General features: G+C 46.5%; 1 protein-coding gene across 1 annotated transcript in view; it reads left to right on the forward strand.

The window, feature by feature from the left end:
• ESR1 (estrogen receptor 1) overlaps positions 1–13,920 on the forward strand; it is a 390,679-nt gene extending 376,759 nt beyond the window's left edge. Inside the window, exons 8-9 of the mRNA XM_089922150.1 lie at positions 8,469–8,652; positions 12,787–13,920. Coding sequence (XP_089778276.1) covers positions 8,469–8,652; positions 12,787–13,021 — 419 coding nt within the window. The 3' untranslated portion in view covers positions 13,022–13,920. The remainder of the gene's footprint in view (positions 1–8,468; positions 8,653–12,786) is intronic.
• Positions 13,921–15,907: the final 1,987 nt, after the last annotated feature.

Raw genomic sequence — 15,907 nt, forward strand, 5'->3', positions numbered from 1 at the left:
GGTTCATAGCAAAGCTGAGGGAAAGGTACAGAGATTTTCCATGTAACCTGCCCCCCCTCCACGCCACCCCCAGTCTCCCTCATTATCAAAATCCCACACCAGAGAGGTATATTTGTTAGAATCGATGAACTTAACGTTTACATACCTTTATCACCTAAAGTTTATAGTTTACATTAAGGGTCACTCTTGATGTTGTACATTCTATGGGTTTTAAAGAATGTGAAATGACATGTATCCATCAGTATAGTTTTGTACAGAGGAGTTTCCACTCTGTATGTTATTTAGGACATTTAGGACATTCTGCCCTAAAAATCCTTTGTGGTCTGACTATTCAACACACACATTTCCCTATAACCCCTGAAAACCACTGATATTTTGTTTTTACTGTCTTCTTAGTTTTGTCTTTTCTAGAATGTCATGTAGTTGGAAACATATATTATGTAGTCTTTTCAGATTGGCTCCTTTCAGTCAGTAATATGAATTTAAGATTTTTCCATGTCTTTTGATGACTTGATAGCTCGTTTCTTTTTTTTTGACGGTATTGGGTCTTCGTTGCTGTGAGCGGGCTTTCTCTAGTTGTGGTGAGTGGGGCCTACCCTTCGTGGCGGTGCACGGGCTTCTCATTGCGGTGGCTTCTCTTGTTGTGGAGCACAGGCTCTCGGTGTGCTGGCGTCAGTAGTTGCAGCATGTGGGCTTCAGTAGTTGTGGCGTCATTTCTTCTTAGCGCTGAATAATATTCCACTGTCTGGAGGTACCAGAGTTTATCCATTCACCTACTATAGGACATCTTGCCTCCAAGTTTTGGCAATTATGATTAATGGTGCTATAAGTATCCACGTGCAGGTTTTTGTGTGGACATAAATGTTCAACTCATTTGGGTAAATACCAAGGAGCATGATTGCTGGCTTATATAGAAAGGGTATGTTTAGTTTTGTAAATGTCTGCCGAACTGTCTTCCAAAGTGGCTACACCATTTTTCAGTTCTACCGGCAATGAGTGAGAGTTCCTGTTGCTCCACATCCTTGCCAGCATTTGCTGATGTCAGTGTTTTAGATTTTGGCCATTTTAACAGACGTGTAGCAGTATCTCATTGTTGTTCCAGTTTTCAGTTCTCTACTGACATATGATGTGAAGCATCTTTTCATATACTTATTTTCCATTTCTATATCTTCTTCGGTGAAGTGTCAGGTCTTTTGCCCATTTTTTAATTGGGTTGTTGGTTTTCTTTTTGTTGAGTTTCAAGTTCTTTGAATATTTTGCTAAGAGTCCTTTAGCAAAGGTGTCTTTTGCAAATATTTTCTCCCAGTCTGTGGCTTGACTTTGCATCGTCCCGAGATCAGTGCTTTTGAAACCTTCTGCTACAGCCTCATGTTTCAGAAGGTGCCTCTGGTCACCAGAGGATGGGGACATGAGGCTGAGGAGGGGGCACTGAGTGAGCAGGCTCCAGTCTCCCCCTCTCCCTTTCTCCCACTTTAATCAGAGAAGTTTGACTTCAGTTTATAAACTATGTGAATGTTTCACATGAAGTTCACTCTTTTAAAAGGATTTTGATTCTCAAAATGGTTTGAAAAAACACTGAACTTAAATCCATAATTCTGGAATTCTGTGTCTCCTTTTTGCAACGTAATATGTCCTTTCCCAAGGCTCTATTAAGGAGAAATGAGATAAGCCGGTCACAGTCATGTGATACTTTTTCACCACAATTTTTATCTACTGTAGAGCTCACTTGAAATGATGGAACTGATACGTCTAGAGAATAGGTATCATCTACATGTCCACTTATCTTTCTGAAATAGTAATTTTGGACACTAATTATCTTTCTCAAAATAATCAGCGAGACTATCAGCCATTTTGCCATTTTGATTTTCTATCTAGGAAAAAGGGGGAAAAAGTGTATATGAACCTTTGTGGTTCTGGAGATAAACATGCAAACCAGCACCAAGAAGGGGTGGACTTCACAGTCACACAAGAAGGTGTCACTTCACAGTGGCCAGCGTTGCTCATCGCAGGGTTTTTAAATAGTGCTGTTCAATTCAGGATGATATGAACATGTGCATTCAACCAACTATATATTCTTGGGTCGTATGTCATTTTTTCTGGCTTCGCAGTTGATTCAGATGAACGTTTAATGATGTTTTATAAACATCTGTATTCACACTAGCTCAGTTTATTAACTTGGCAGAGGAGGGAGGGGCGTCCGGTCCATTATTTTGTTTGTACATTGCCTGTTCCACAGAGGATTAGAAATGGCTTAACTAAATTTCATGGGATGCAAAGGGAGTAAGGCAGTAATTAACCCAATCTGAAAAAAAAGGAAAATAATGTGAAGAAAATAATAAATTCAGGAGTCAGATTAGCACACAGTAGTCCATCTGTACGGTTGCTAGGAGTGGGCCACAAATTTGGCTCTCAGTTTCCTTTGCTGGGCCAAAGCAAAGGGAACACATTCTATTATAAGCTCCACTGGCTTTTAATAAAAATAAAATAAAATAGACTAGTTGTTCCACACAAAATCCCTCCTTTAGGCACATCTCGACAAGGTCTATTTCTCACAACCAGCACTCGATAAAGATTATGCAACTGAGAATTCGAGTGTTTTTTTTGTTTTGTTTTGTTTTTGTTTTTGTTTTTGCGGTACGCGGGCCTCTCACTGTTGTGGCCTCTCCCGTTGCGGAGCACAGGCTCCGGACGCGCAGGCTCAGCGGCCATGGCCCACGGGCCCAGCCACTCCGCGGCATGTGGGATCTTCCCGGACCGGGGCACGAACCCGTGTCCCCTGCATCGGCAGGCGGACTCCCAACCACTGCACCACCAGGGAAGCCCAGAATTTGAGTGTTTTATTCTCTGATAAGAAAGTAGGGTGCAGATATTTGAGGTTGCCAGTTAAGGGAACATCCATATATTTTGATAATCAGCTGGGCAGTTGTTAGGGATAAAGGCCTCCTATGAAAATTGTTAACTGTGTACAGGGTCTGATAGGATGAGCTCGAGCCCTGACCATTATACTAACAAGAGTGAAGGTCAGGGCTGGGCCAAGGCATGGAGACACAGTAGGATTCATAACGTGGAGCAGGACGTATTCAAATGCTGTTTCATCTCATGATGTTCCAGATCAGGAGCCTAGTCTCCAGTTTGCTGGTCCTGGGTCATTTTCTTCCCTGAATGTCTGGCGCCGATATCCAGGTGTGCTTTGTTTACTGCTGCTGTGTAATAAGTTACACCAAAACTTAATGGCTAAAAGAAGAAAAAAAAAGCTTTGGATTCTATTAATCATGGATTTGGATAGAGCACAGAGGGCATGGACTGTTTCTTCTCCACCATGTCTGGGGCCGCAGGTGAGGGTCATCCACTGGGAGTGATTTGATAGTCGTGGGCCAGAGACATCTTAAAGGACTTTATTCCCACACCGACGATTGATGCTGGCTGTTGGCTGGGACATCAGCTGGAGCTGTCCACTGGGATGCTTATCTGTGGCCTTGGCTTCTTCACTACCTGTTGCACTGTACCCCTTACAAGGCGGTGAGGGCTCCAGAAGCAAGTGTCCCAGGTGACAGGCAGAAGCTCTGTGCCTTGTATGACAGGCATATCATACCTTAGAAGCCAGGTGGCGTCACTTCTATTCCATTCTATTGATTGCAAGCAAGTTATGGGTCCACCCAGACTCAAGGGAGGGCCATAACCCACACATCTCCATGACAGGACTGCCAAGATCACGTCGCAGAGACACATGTCGGATGGGAGATACTGTTGTGGTCATTTTTGGAAAATAAATCTGCCCCAACGTGTGTAAAGAGCCACTCTCTGCTCTGCATTGTTGCTCCGTTGTCTTTGAAGTGCCAGGTGAGAAAAGGTGAGATGCAGGGAAACAAATTCAGCCAGAATGTTTTAACCTGCCTTTTCTGGGAAAAAAGTGAAACCCTCAAGGCTTCCTGAGACCAGGCTAGCTCACCTGCACTAGGAGTTCCGCGTGGAACCTTGTGAACAAACCCTTTCATATTAGATGCGCTGCACATTTTCCATCACGTGTCTCTTCAGACTGTCTTCTTGACCTCAGAAAGGTAGTAATTGACTGAAGAATAGGAAAATCAGAACTCTGGCTGTTTCTTAATATATCACAGACATAATTAACAAAAAGAAGGCTCCTGGGCTTCCCTGGTGGCGCAGTGGTTGGGAGTCCGCCTGCCGATGCAGGGGACACGGGTTCGTGCCCCGGTCCGGGAAGATCCCGCATGCCGCGGAGTGGCTGGGCCCGTGAGCCATGGCCGCTGAGCCTGCGTGTCCGGGGCCTGTGCTCCGCAACGGGAGAGGCCACAACAGTGAGAGGCCCGTGTACCGCAAAAAAAAGGAAAAAAAAAAATCCTTCATTGTTTGGGACTGTCCCGCGCATAGGACATCCAGCTCAGCCCTTCCCACTAAGTGGCTTCAGTGGCCACGAGCTGTCCAACACCCCACCAGGACCAGCAGCCCCAGGAGGAGAAGCCGCAGTCAGAGGTGAAGGCTAAAATGGACGCAGTGCTCATGAAACTGTCAGCCTTGAAGGCAGTTATGAGCGCACACCGTCTGGCTGTGGAAGCCATTCCCAGCAGCCCACCTTCAAGGTTGACCTACCGATGAATCCCTGGGTCGTCCGTGAGCCAGATCCAGAAAGCAGCTCTTTTTTATTCCAGCTGAGCGGCAGCTTTCTGGCCTAGACCACTTACAGCCGTGGGTTTGAGGAGTTTTCTTCACTCTCTCTTTCCTTTGAGTCATTCCCTTTGCTTTTCTGGTCAAGCTGCTATAGATGGAATGACTGTCCCAGGGTCCGTTGTCACATTCTTCCTTCTGGAAAAGACAAAAAAGAAAATGGCCTTACTTGAAACTTTGTCCTCAAGCATCTGGTGAGCCTCAGCCTTCCTCACTTCTCCGGGAACAGTGAGGTGTGCCCCTCAGTGGGGGTCAGTGGCCGGGCGAGCAGGACCCTGGGCTGTGCTACTGTTTCCTCTGGACACAGTCACATGCACACATGCACTACCGTGTCCATATCTGCATTCTTCCAGCCTCCAGAAGACTCCATCATCTGGAGAAGTGATGAGGGGTAGCAAGGGTGTTCCTGTGGGATGGAGCAAAAAGGAGGAAAGAAGGAAGAGAGTGTCCAAGCAGAGAAAGAGAAGGAGGGAGAGAGCAAGGGCAACGGTCACTGAGAGCCAGAGAGGGAGAGAAGCTGACATCTCGCGTCTTTGGGGAGCCCATGCAGTCCCGCTCCCCGTTCTTTTCTGCCACGTGCTTTCTCCATAGGCTCTTCCTAAAAGCTCCCAATGTTGGCTGCAAGATTCAGAATATGTAGAGACTCAGATCTGCCAACAGCACTTCAAGACTGGATAATGACATACAGATTGTTTTTTTCCATCTTTGGGATTTGGAGCAGCCTGGGGAGTTGCAAAAGCCTGCCTTGTTGTAAGACTCTTTCTGAAGGCTCGCACTGTCTGATCACTGGCTCCGTGCTGCTGGGAACACTGGCGCAGCTGTCCAGGGTGGCAGGGACCACCTGGGATATGGAAATTACCGGGAACCCTGTTTGGCTTTTGCCAGAGCACCTGAAGCATTCTGGGAATTCGGATTTCTGTTGTTTCTCTCCACCGGCCCCTTAGGGGCAAAAGGCAGCAAACACGGACCACATGTTTTGCCAGAAAAGCCCCAAAGGAAGATGGCTGCAGTTGTCAATTATTGGCATTTCAACAGGACTGTATATTTATTTCGAAGTATATTTGCACGGCTAGGAAGCATCTCGCAAGGATGAGATGATAAGCTGTGTTGGTGCCAAAACAGGACTAGAAAAACAGGCTTGTTCTGAGAATGGCTTGCATCCCGAGAGACAGTGTGAAGGCAATCCTTCCTCCACAGGCAATAGCTGCTCTTAAGACATTAATGCTTAAAAGAAAATAAGGCTTGGAATCCGTATCTCATGACACACCGTCCGCACACAGTAGGTTCTCAATGAGAGCATGCGGGAGGGGGGAGCCCATGGGAGGATGGGGAACCAGCGGCACAAGGGAAAGCCACACTCCCCAGAGCCTGAGTGCCAAGGCTCTTACCTCCACAGGAGAGGGCAGAGTGCAACGCGGGCCCTCAGGACGCCCGTGATTCTGCACAGGGTGCCCTCACCCTGTGCACACAAGTAGGTGCCGCCGAGTGTCACCTTCCCACGCGGGACATGGAAGCTCCTTGGTTCTGTGGTTTCCATGAACAAGAATGGGATTATTGATGAACGAGGCCAGCATCCTGGGTGGTAACAAAAAAGGAATTTGGTAGAAAACACATCATCCAAGTTGGATTAACTCAGCTCTGTGGCCTGGGCAGGTTCCCAGGACATCCAGCCAGACGCAGGGCCTCTGAGAGACGCGAGGCTAGAATGTGTGTGATGACATGAGGGCAGGGAGAGGCATGGCCGTGGGGCTCTGGAGAGGCTGCCCCTGACCCCCCCCAGCCCACTGGCACACACCTCCCTTGCCATCCGTTACCTCCTGGCCAACACCAAGGCCACTAGACATTTGCCCATTTTTCTAGTGGACACAGTCTTTATCAGAAGCCCACATGGAACATAAGTAATCCAGCAATTTCTTTCTTACCCCACTGCCTGTCCACTGCTTACTCATTCTGTGCTCAATTTCCTCTGTATCAGAGTGCCTCCGGGTATCAAAACTACATTATTCTATTCTACTGCCTGTAAGCCAAGAGCCTGACCATTCTGGTTCTGCTATTGTTGTATTTGTTTTAAATATTAGCCCTTTTCCATTCCAGGCAGTTACAACTATATTTACTGTAAGTTCCTCTGTGTGGGTGTTTTCCCCATTCCCGACCTACAGGCTGCCGTGTGAGCAGTAACTCGCCACTGCGCTACAAGTACAAAGTCGGGGATTCATAAACTTGGGGGCCTTTAACTTGAAAATACCAGTGAGGATGGGGGGAGGGGAGGAGAAGAAATATACTTATGGGTGGGCCAGTGGGCTCGTAAGACCAAAAAAAAATGTTGCTAAATAGACGTATATCTTGAGAAAAATACCGCGTCATCTGCACCCTGCGAGATGATGCGTTTGGGTAGGATGAGCTGATTTCTGCAGTGTTTACTTGATAGAACAGCCATCGTTGTGGTCCCAAGACAAGAATACTCCATCCTGCCCTCCTTTTGCTTTCAGTACTTCTCACCTCTTAATCACTCACCTTCCTCTGCTCCTTGGGCTGAGCTCACAACTTAAGTCAAAGAGTCAGGATTCTTTCAGTTGCAAGTGACAGAAACCCAACTAACACCATCTTAAGCAAACGGGGGATTTATGGAGTCATGTGTTAGAAAGGACATTATGGAAGCTCTAAGGTCAAATGAAAAAAGTAAGAACCAGGACCTTATGACAGGAACCAGGATTTCTCCCTTCCCTTCCCTCCCCCCTCCTGCCCCCCCCCCCCAGCGTAACTGTCACCTCTGCTGGTCGTCACTGGGCTCCATTCTGCAGGGGGAGCTCCATGTACCTGGAAGATGGCGCTTACAAGTCCCACGTTCTCATACTCCCAGTGCCTCCACCCTAGAGGAAGGAACTTCCGCCCACAACTTCCATATACAAGCTCAGAAAAAGCTCTGATTGTCTATCTTGGGGCTAATACTATCCAAAAGGACAGAGTGACCTGATTGTCTAATTTCAGCCTTGAGTCTACCTGTGGCCCCGAGAGCAGGATTTATTACCAGAAAAAAGGCAAGAGGGGAAAAAAACAAACAAAAGAACATGGCTGACAGTGAAGTACAGCAGCTCCCGGGGTCCCCTCTACCCTCGCATCATAAACCTTTCAGCTGAGGACGAAAAGTACGAGCGCCCCACAGCTGGCCTGAGCTGTAACAGCAAATTAAAAATTGCCTGTCGGTCACTTAGCAAATCACTTTTGCTCTCTCTGTGCACCTCACCGAGAGGTCACGTGTCTCTAACTTAGCGTCTCCGTTATAAAACCGGACGTAGAGTCAGCATACTGGCTCGTTCTCAACTCTGCTCCATCCTGTCGAGTTTGCTCAGCAGGTTAATGCAGCTCTCCGCCCTTCGCTTTCTTCATGTGAAAAGGAACAATAATGCCTCCTTCGTGGAGCTGTCATCAGCGTTAACAGGATAACGTTGGTGGCAGGCGTGTCAGAGGAGAGGTGGCTGGTGTCAACCACCATGGCCCCAAGGCGAACAGTGCCTTTCCAGGGAATCTTGATGACAAATCCTGGAAACTGGCTCCCACACAGGGGGCCACATGAGTTTCCTAAACGTGTGCTCTCACACACGTATATTCCTAAGGAATTTTGCATGGTTGCCTGGACCGAACAGATCTCGAACTTCCCCGTTGCCGGGCGGGGGCGGGGTGGGGGGAGGGGCACTGGCTCAGTCTTACGTCCCACGCACATGCCCAGCTTCCCGGACCTCATCCTCTTTGAGTTTCTCTCTCTCACTCTCTCTCTGCACATTCAGGAGTGTACACATTTCTGTCCAGCACCCTGAAGTCTCTGGAAGAGAAGGACCATATCCACCGTGTCCTGGACAAGATCACAGACACCTTGATCCATCTGATGGCCAAAGCGGGCCTGACTCTGCAGCAACAGCACCGGCGTCTGGCCCAGCTTCTCCTCATCCTCTCTCACATCAGGCACATGAGGTGAGGCGTCCTTGGGTTTCCCATGGGAGAGACGTAAAGCAATCAAGCCCCCAACAATATGCTACAGCTGGCCCAGGAAGGGCTGACGCCTGAGAACAGATAACACACTCGGGACGGTTCCCGGCACATAACATAAAGGCTGTGGGAGGATAGCAGAGGGAGGCAGTAACTCAGTCTGGGGTGTGGGCGGGTGTCAGGGAAGCCTGCAGAGAGGAGATGATACTTTCGCTCAGTTTGGCGCATGCGCAAGATCCTAAGCCGGGGAAGAGTGTGCAGCGTGCAGCTCAGGGGAGGAGGGTCCCGTCTGGTTGTTCATTCGGCCCCAGCCAATCAGGGGAAGTCCGCGAGCACACTCCTCCTCGGAAAGCGCTGCGTACATCCATTACTGTTCCTGTGTCGCGCTGTCCTTACTTAACAAGTGGAAATTCTAAATGAGAGACTCTGGGTCCAAACGCCTTGTGGATGGTCAACGTTGACTCCTCCATCCCTCTCAATCCATTCTTGTCACCCCCGTTGCCATTACCCTCGCCCAAGCCACCATCATCTCCTCCTGGATTTCTGCCCCAGCTGCCTAACCTGTCTCCCTGTCTTCAACTCAGAGCCTTTCTAATCCATTCTCCACAGTGGAGCCAGTGTGATCATTCTGATACCAAATCTTATCACATTGCTTTCCTACTTAAAGCCTTGAAATGGCTTCCCATTGCTTTTAGATGAAAGTATAAATCCATTTATTTTGCTTATATTCCTTCTTACGCTCTAGCCTTACTTAACTTTCAGGACTTCCCGGTAGTCTGGGCTGTAGCCCTAATCGGTTGTTCTCTGAGTCAAGGGGGACTTCCGCTGCAGGCTGCAGATGGGCCGCGCAGCTGTTTACCTCCGCTGGGCTCACGCACACATCTGCGGGTCAGCTGATGGAAGCAGGGCACAGCTGGGAGACTCTGCCTCTAGCTGCAGGCCTGAAGGTTGGCCAGGTGACTACCCCGTGTGCCTCTTGCCCTCCTTGTAGCCACAGGAGAGCTGGGACATGTTCTCATATTGATGGCAGAGGCACAAGAAAGTGAGTCTGTTTGGAGAAGTGCATTTTAATCTTTTAGTTAAGTCATGTCCACGAACATTCCATTGGCCAAGCAAGTCACATGATACAGCCCAAAGTCAAGGATCATGGACACGTGGCACAGAGAGTGAATCTTTCCAAACAGTAAGCTAATCTATCATAGCTTAGATATGACTCCTTGCAGGAAGCATCTCCTGACCCTTAACACCTAGGTGAGATTTATACCCTGTCCTTCCTGATGGTTACTGCTCATTTTTTATCTTTCAACACCATTAGACTGTAAACTCTGTGAGGCAGTTATCACAACCCATTTTGCCTACTCTGTGTACCCAGCACCACCTAGCATAGGGCTTGGCACGTAGTAACTACTCAATAAATATTTTCTATAGAAGGACGATAGCAGAGGAAATAGAGTCTTTCTGTGCCAGAAGGTAAAAGTGGCCTTGTTTCCATTCTAAATGGCTGGCCAGAGGCTTAGTGGGTACCATTCCCGTGAACAGAACCCAGCCTGCGGGGAAGAGATGAAGAAAGTATCGGCTTCTTTACTCCAGAAAGGCCACAACAGTGAGGTGAAGTGATGACACTCCTGCATGATGAAGTCTCTATGACCTTGGGCTTACACCAGAGCCCCAGGAATGAAAAAGAGATTCTGTTTCTTAGTGGCTATGAGGGAAGGGCCAAGGTGTCTAGAAAGAGTTCGATTAATTTTTAAGGGGTCTTCAGACCTTGAGACTGAGTCAAATGGCAAGAAGTTCATCCCATCAAAGTCCCAGGTGCCTCCTTTTCTGGAGATAACTTTGCCAACTGTTAGCTTCTTGAGAAAATAAATGTATCTTTCTTTCTTTGTATGTCCCACAGTGCCGTATATGAAGTCTTACATGTCGTATATGAGTGAATGAGTGAATAAATGAATGAATGAACAAATTACCTGAGGTTTTTCCTATGAATTTGAAATTCACACATGATGGCTTTCACTTGCCAAAGTTGGGGAGAAAGTGACTGCAGTCTCTGTTCTTAGGGAGTCCCCAAGAATCCCTGTGTCACAGATGAAGGACACACATTGGCCAAGTTGAGTAGGTGACTGCATTTGGAGTACACATTTTCAGTCTTTCCCATCCATTTCTTTTGATGAATATTACGCATAGGGAAGAGGGGGATAGATCAGAATAACATATTCCCCTACCAAATTTCCTGACCGAGAGAGTAACCTTCCCCTTGAAGAAAATGTATTAGCTCTACTCCAAGCTAGGAATTTCACTGACGTAGAAGCCATGTATCACAGATGAAGGTTTTTTTTTTGTTGGTAGGAATTGCTGGATTTTCAGATCCATTAACTGCTTGTCAGCATTAGCCAGCCTAATTAGTTAATACCAAGTATATTTGCACTGCATATACAGACCTTGCTAGTTTTACTGGCAACACATGGCCAAGGGCCACGGCGGCGAGAGTTCCTGTTTGAATTGTGTGACGAGCTGGAGAGAAGTTGCTATTCTATTGCAAGCTTTGAGCTTTCTCTCTCTCACTCACACACACACACACACACACCCACATACCAACAATATTATGGTGCCTCATTACAGCCAATCTGAATCACGGAACTCTGTTGTGTTAAGCTTGGCCCCAGCCATATGTTGTTATTCAGAGCATTTAACACCAGATTTCATCGGATGGTAAATGTGATTCATTAGGTTGCAAGAGGAAGACGGTGTCAGATCCAGGGGCATTTAACTTTAACAGCATTTTAAATTAAAACAAAAACAAGAAAACAAAATCCCACTGGAAAACGTAATTTACGTGGTTGTGTCATATGGCCCGAATCACTTTGATGCTTTGTTTCCATGGCACGTCTCCAGCTAGGGCTGACTTTCCCTACTGAAAATGCAAATATTTTTTAGGATGTTCTTGGTCTGTCTACTCATGATCCATGATTCTTTTTAAAGAAATGTCAATCTAGAGAATAGTTGTTGTTTTTTTTTCCTGGTGGTAGTGTTGTGGGGACAGAGCAGAGATGTCGCTGGTGGATGACGGGGCTGGGGGTCGGGGGAAGAGTGGTAAAAGGAGAAGCACCATTTACATGCATTTCCCTATAGGTCCATCCAGCCCATATTTTCTGAGCATTTACCATGTTCTTGCCACTGTTGGAGACCTATGGGATGGACAAATTGCAGCCCCTCACTGAACTTGCACAGTGTGTGTTGGGATGTGGGTGGGCAGTGTGTGTGTGTGTGTGTGTGCGCACATGCTTATGGAACAAGAATAAACATACATACAAGACATACATCCATAGGAGAATGTCAGGTTGTCATAGTGCTGGGAGAAAAACAGTAACATGAAAGCCAACGGCTAAACCTGCAGGTTCTTGAGCCGAATGCCACTGGGGTCGTGGAAGGCCTCTCAGAGCCGGTGGCATTCGAAGATCTGGGGGAAGTTCATGCAGGTGGGGGACAGCAAGGGCAGATACCCTGAGTCTGGAAGTCTTGCTTTGTTTCTTTAGGGCCAGCATGAAAACTAGGGTGGTTAAAGGGAGTGGGTTAGGGAGAGAGGCAGGACAAGCCATGTCAGTTGGACCTTGCATAGCACGGACAGAAACTTAGAATTTATTCTGAGTTACATGGGAAGCAACTGAACAGTTTGAAGCAAGGGAACTTCTTGAACGGTTTGTTGCACATTTAAAAAGCTCTTTCCTGGAAATCTAAAAAAGAGGGGATATATGTATATGTAACTGATTCACTTTGCTGTACGGTAGAAACTAACACAGCATTGTAAAGCAACTCTACTCCAAGAAAAATTAATAAAAAATAAAGTAAAATAACAATTTAAAAATAAATTAATTAAATTAAAAAATAAAAACTCTTTCCTACCTGGTAGCCTATCTCATCTGTTCTCTTTTTAGATGTAATTGTGATAGAGGGAAAGAAATTCACCTGCATAGTAAATCCTAAACTGGCTCTTTAAATAGGAAGAAAGGTTGGCATATCAGTGTCGCTGGGGTTTTTCTTACTTGCCCTTCCTCGGCATTTCAGCGGTCCTGGATCTGGGGATGGTCTAAAGTGGTCCTGTCTGTGTCTTCCCGCCCACAGTAACAAAGGCATGGAGCATCTGTACAGCATGAAGTGCAAGAATGTGGTGCCTCTCTATGACCTGCTGCTGGAGATGCTGGATGCCCACCGCCTGCACGCCCCAGCCAATTTCGGGAGCGCACCCACAGAGGACGTGAACCAGAGCCAGCTGGCCACCGCCGGCTCAACTTCATCACATTCCTTGCAAACGTATTACATCACCGGGGAGGCAGAGAATTTCCCCACCACAGTCTGAGAGCTCCGCGGCTCCCCCAGGGTTCTGAGAATCCCTGTCGCACTTTATTCACATCATGCATCACTCTAGCCGACTTCTGCCCCTGCGCACACTCTGGCATGCACCCAGCGCTGGCTTTCTAATATGGGTGGCCATTCATTTGCTTGCTCAGTTCTAAGTGGCACACCTTCTTTTGGGAACAGCCAAAGGGATTATTCCAGGGCTACTTTCTTTGTTAACAGCTCTCTCTCTCTCCCTTTGCTACCTTACTCAGCATGAGGATTCCCTTAGCGTTTCATGACTGAGCTCCGTCTATGAGCTGGGCTCAGATGACTGTGCACTTTAGCTACTTGTGACCCAAGGCCTGGAGAGTGGACGTTTCACCTCCGTGAATGTGAAGCACTTCTTAATGGATCTTATTTAAGCATAAGCCACAGGAAAGAATTGGAAGTGGCTCCTTTAATTGCTGACTTGGAGAAAGCTAGGTCCAGGGTTCATTATAACATCCTCTTGTATTCCTATAGTAACATATCATTTTAGTGAAGTCAGACCTTAAAGCTTCTGCTCTGTTGCATGGCTGTAGCAGAATATCTGGTGACTGTGCACCCACTTCCCCTATAGGAATACAAGATGCACACAGGGAAAGAAGAGCCCCTAACTGTCAAAACTTTGTCAACTAAATACACTGCACCTTCAGATTTGCTGAATGCTTTACCATTAGCTTTTGAGAGCACTAGGTATAGGTCATGGGTTCCAATTAATTCTTGCTTCCCATGGACCCATGGAAAACAGCAAGTTGATCCCAGTTAAGTCACCTCCACATACACCAGTTCCTCTGTGAGAGATAAATTCTTGTTTTTTGGGTTTTTTTTCCATTTTATAAAAGAAAGCCCTTTCCCCCCAGGACTTGCAGTAAATGGGCTTCAGGACCTGTTCTGGTGTGATCTCACTCTTATCAGCAGAGGGCGCTCTGCTTGGCTCTTCCTGGTGTGTAACTTACAAGGTGAATTAGGTGTAGTGCCCAGGCTATGACCAAGGGCAGTTTAAATGAGCAGGCACACTGGTGACACTTTTAGCCCTGGAGCAGTGGGCTTAATAGTAAATGTGCATGATTCTTGCAGGTACTAGAGACCAAAGAGGAAAGCAGGGCAGAAACTGGATAAAACTGTGAGGCTCAGGGTGGCCCTGCCACAGGCTGCAGCCACTTAGGAGTGCTACTGGCAGACCCCATACTGCACTGCGGGGCTGCCCTGGGGTCCATGGGGCAGTCCTTCTCTTCCTCATTTCCCCACATGGCCCAGGTTGGAGGCACACTGTGGGCGGGGGAACAGGGCCAGGACTGGAGCGCTCCGTACTCAGGCTGCCTGGGGCCTGGTCAGACCACACCTGCCCTTGGTTGTTTAGAGCTCATCCAAAAATCAGGGTTTGGCCTTGAGGGAAAAACAAACAAACAAACAAACTTCCCTAGAGTCTATTTCATTAACCTTCATAAGCCAAGAGAGCAAGACCAGAATTGGGCCATAGGAATCCTTAAACCTATAGGCTAAAGAAGAGAGGCCTACTCCAGACACAGGGCAGATTTCCCTGGGTCTTTGCTTCTCTAAAGCAATTATGGGTTATTTCCCCTTTTCAGCTAAAAAGAAAGTTTGGTTTCCTCTGGTGACCGCGTTGTCTGTTAACTCAAACCCCAGTGATAGGCAATGCGTTAGCCGACAACCCAGCCAAACTTCTAGGGCTTCTCTTGGGATGCCTGTCTCAAAAGTGGATTTCATCCATTTCCAATGACCCAATCAGTGATCACCAAAGGACTGGGAACCTGGGAGGGCCAAGAAAAAGAAAAGTTGTTTTCACAAGTGCATCTAAATTGGGGGGCAGTAAGAATGTTTAGAACATAATTCTTCTGTTGTTTTTGTTTAAGAAGCACCTTATATAGTATAATATATATTTTTTTGAAATTGCAATGCTTGTTTGTCAGACAATTGAATGTAGTAATTCTGTTCTGGATTTAATTTGACTGGGTTAACATTCAAAACCAAGGAAAAATGTTTACTTTTTTTGTATTACTACCTTGTGATGTAGTCATTGATGCCTAAGGCCTGGTGATTATTCATTTAAATGAAGATCACATTTCATATCAACTTTTATATCCACAGTAGACAAAATAGCACTAATCCAGATGCCTATTGTTGGATCCTGAATGATAGACAATCATATGTAGCAGAGATTATGCCTGAAAAGGAAAATTATTCAGGGCAGCTAATTTTGCTTTACCAAAATATAAGTAGTAATATTTTTGGACAGTAGTGAATGGGTCAGTGGGTTCTTTTTAATGTTTATACTTAGATTTTCTTTTAAAAAAAATAAAAACAACAAAAAAAATTCTAGGACTATAGGTGATGTAATACCAGCTAAATCCAAACAATAATCCAGTGGAGGGTCTTACATTATTCATCTGAGATGTTTGTATTCATGTTAAGATACTACTACGTTTGAAATGGGGCCGAGAACACCAGATGGTTGGTTTGTTAGCCCGGGAGTTTCAAGTAATTTTTAAAGTCCCTTCTTATTTGAAGTGCCACTAATGGACAGCTGGTACTTTGCCGCTGACACTACTCTTGGGTGTAGGGAACATGCTGTATTTTTTCCCCCCACTCTGAGACAATTTAAAGTTTGAAAGCCATGGTGGATCGGGGTGGGGTGGGTGGGTGAGGGTAGGGTGGGGACGTGGGTTTAGGAATTTGAAGAATGGGAAATATCGTAATAAGAGTCTCGAAAGTATTTTGAAGCAGATCAATACTGGCGCCTGGGGTATGCACCAGGGTTCAGTATTTCACTTGTGCCCTGTTAACCACAGATAAGTAGCTGTATCTGACAGCCATTCAGATATAATGGCAGCTTGAGTTCTAG

Source organism: Delphinapterus leucas, chromosome 12, assembly GCF_059928025.1.
Source record: "Delphinapterus leucas isolate spDelLeu-1000000601 "Yukka" chromosome 12, BTC_Dleu_Yukka2, whole genome shotgun sequence".
Taxonomy (NCBI): Eukaryota; Metazoa; Chordata; class Mammalia; order Artiodactyla; family Monodontidae; genus Delphinapterus; species Delphinapterus leucas.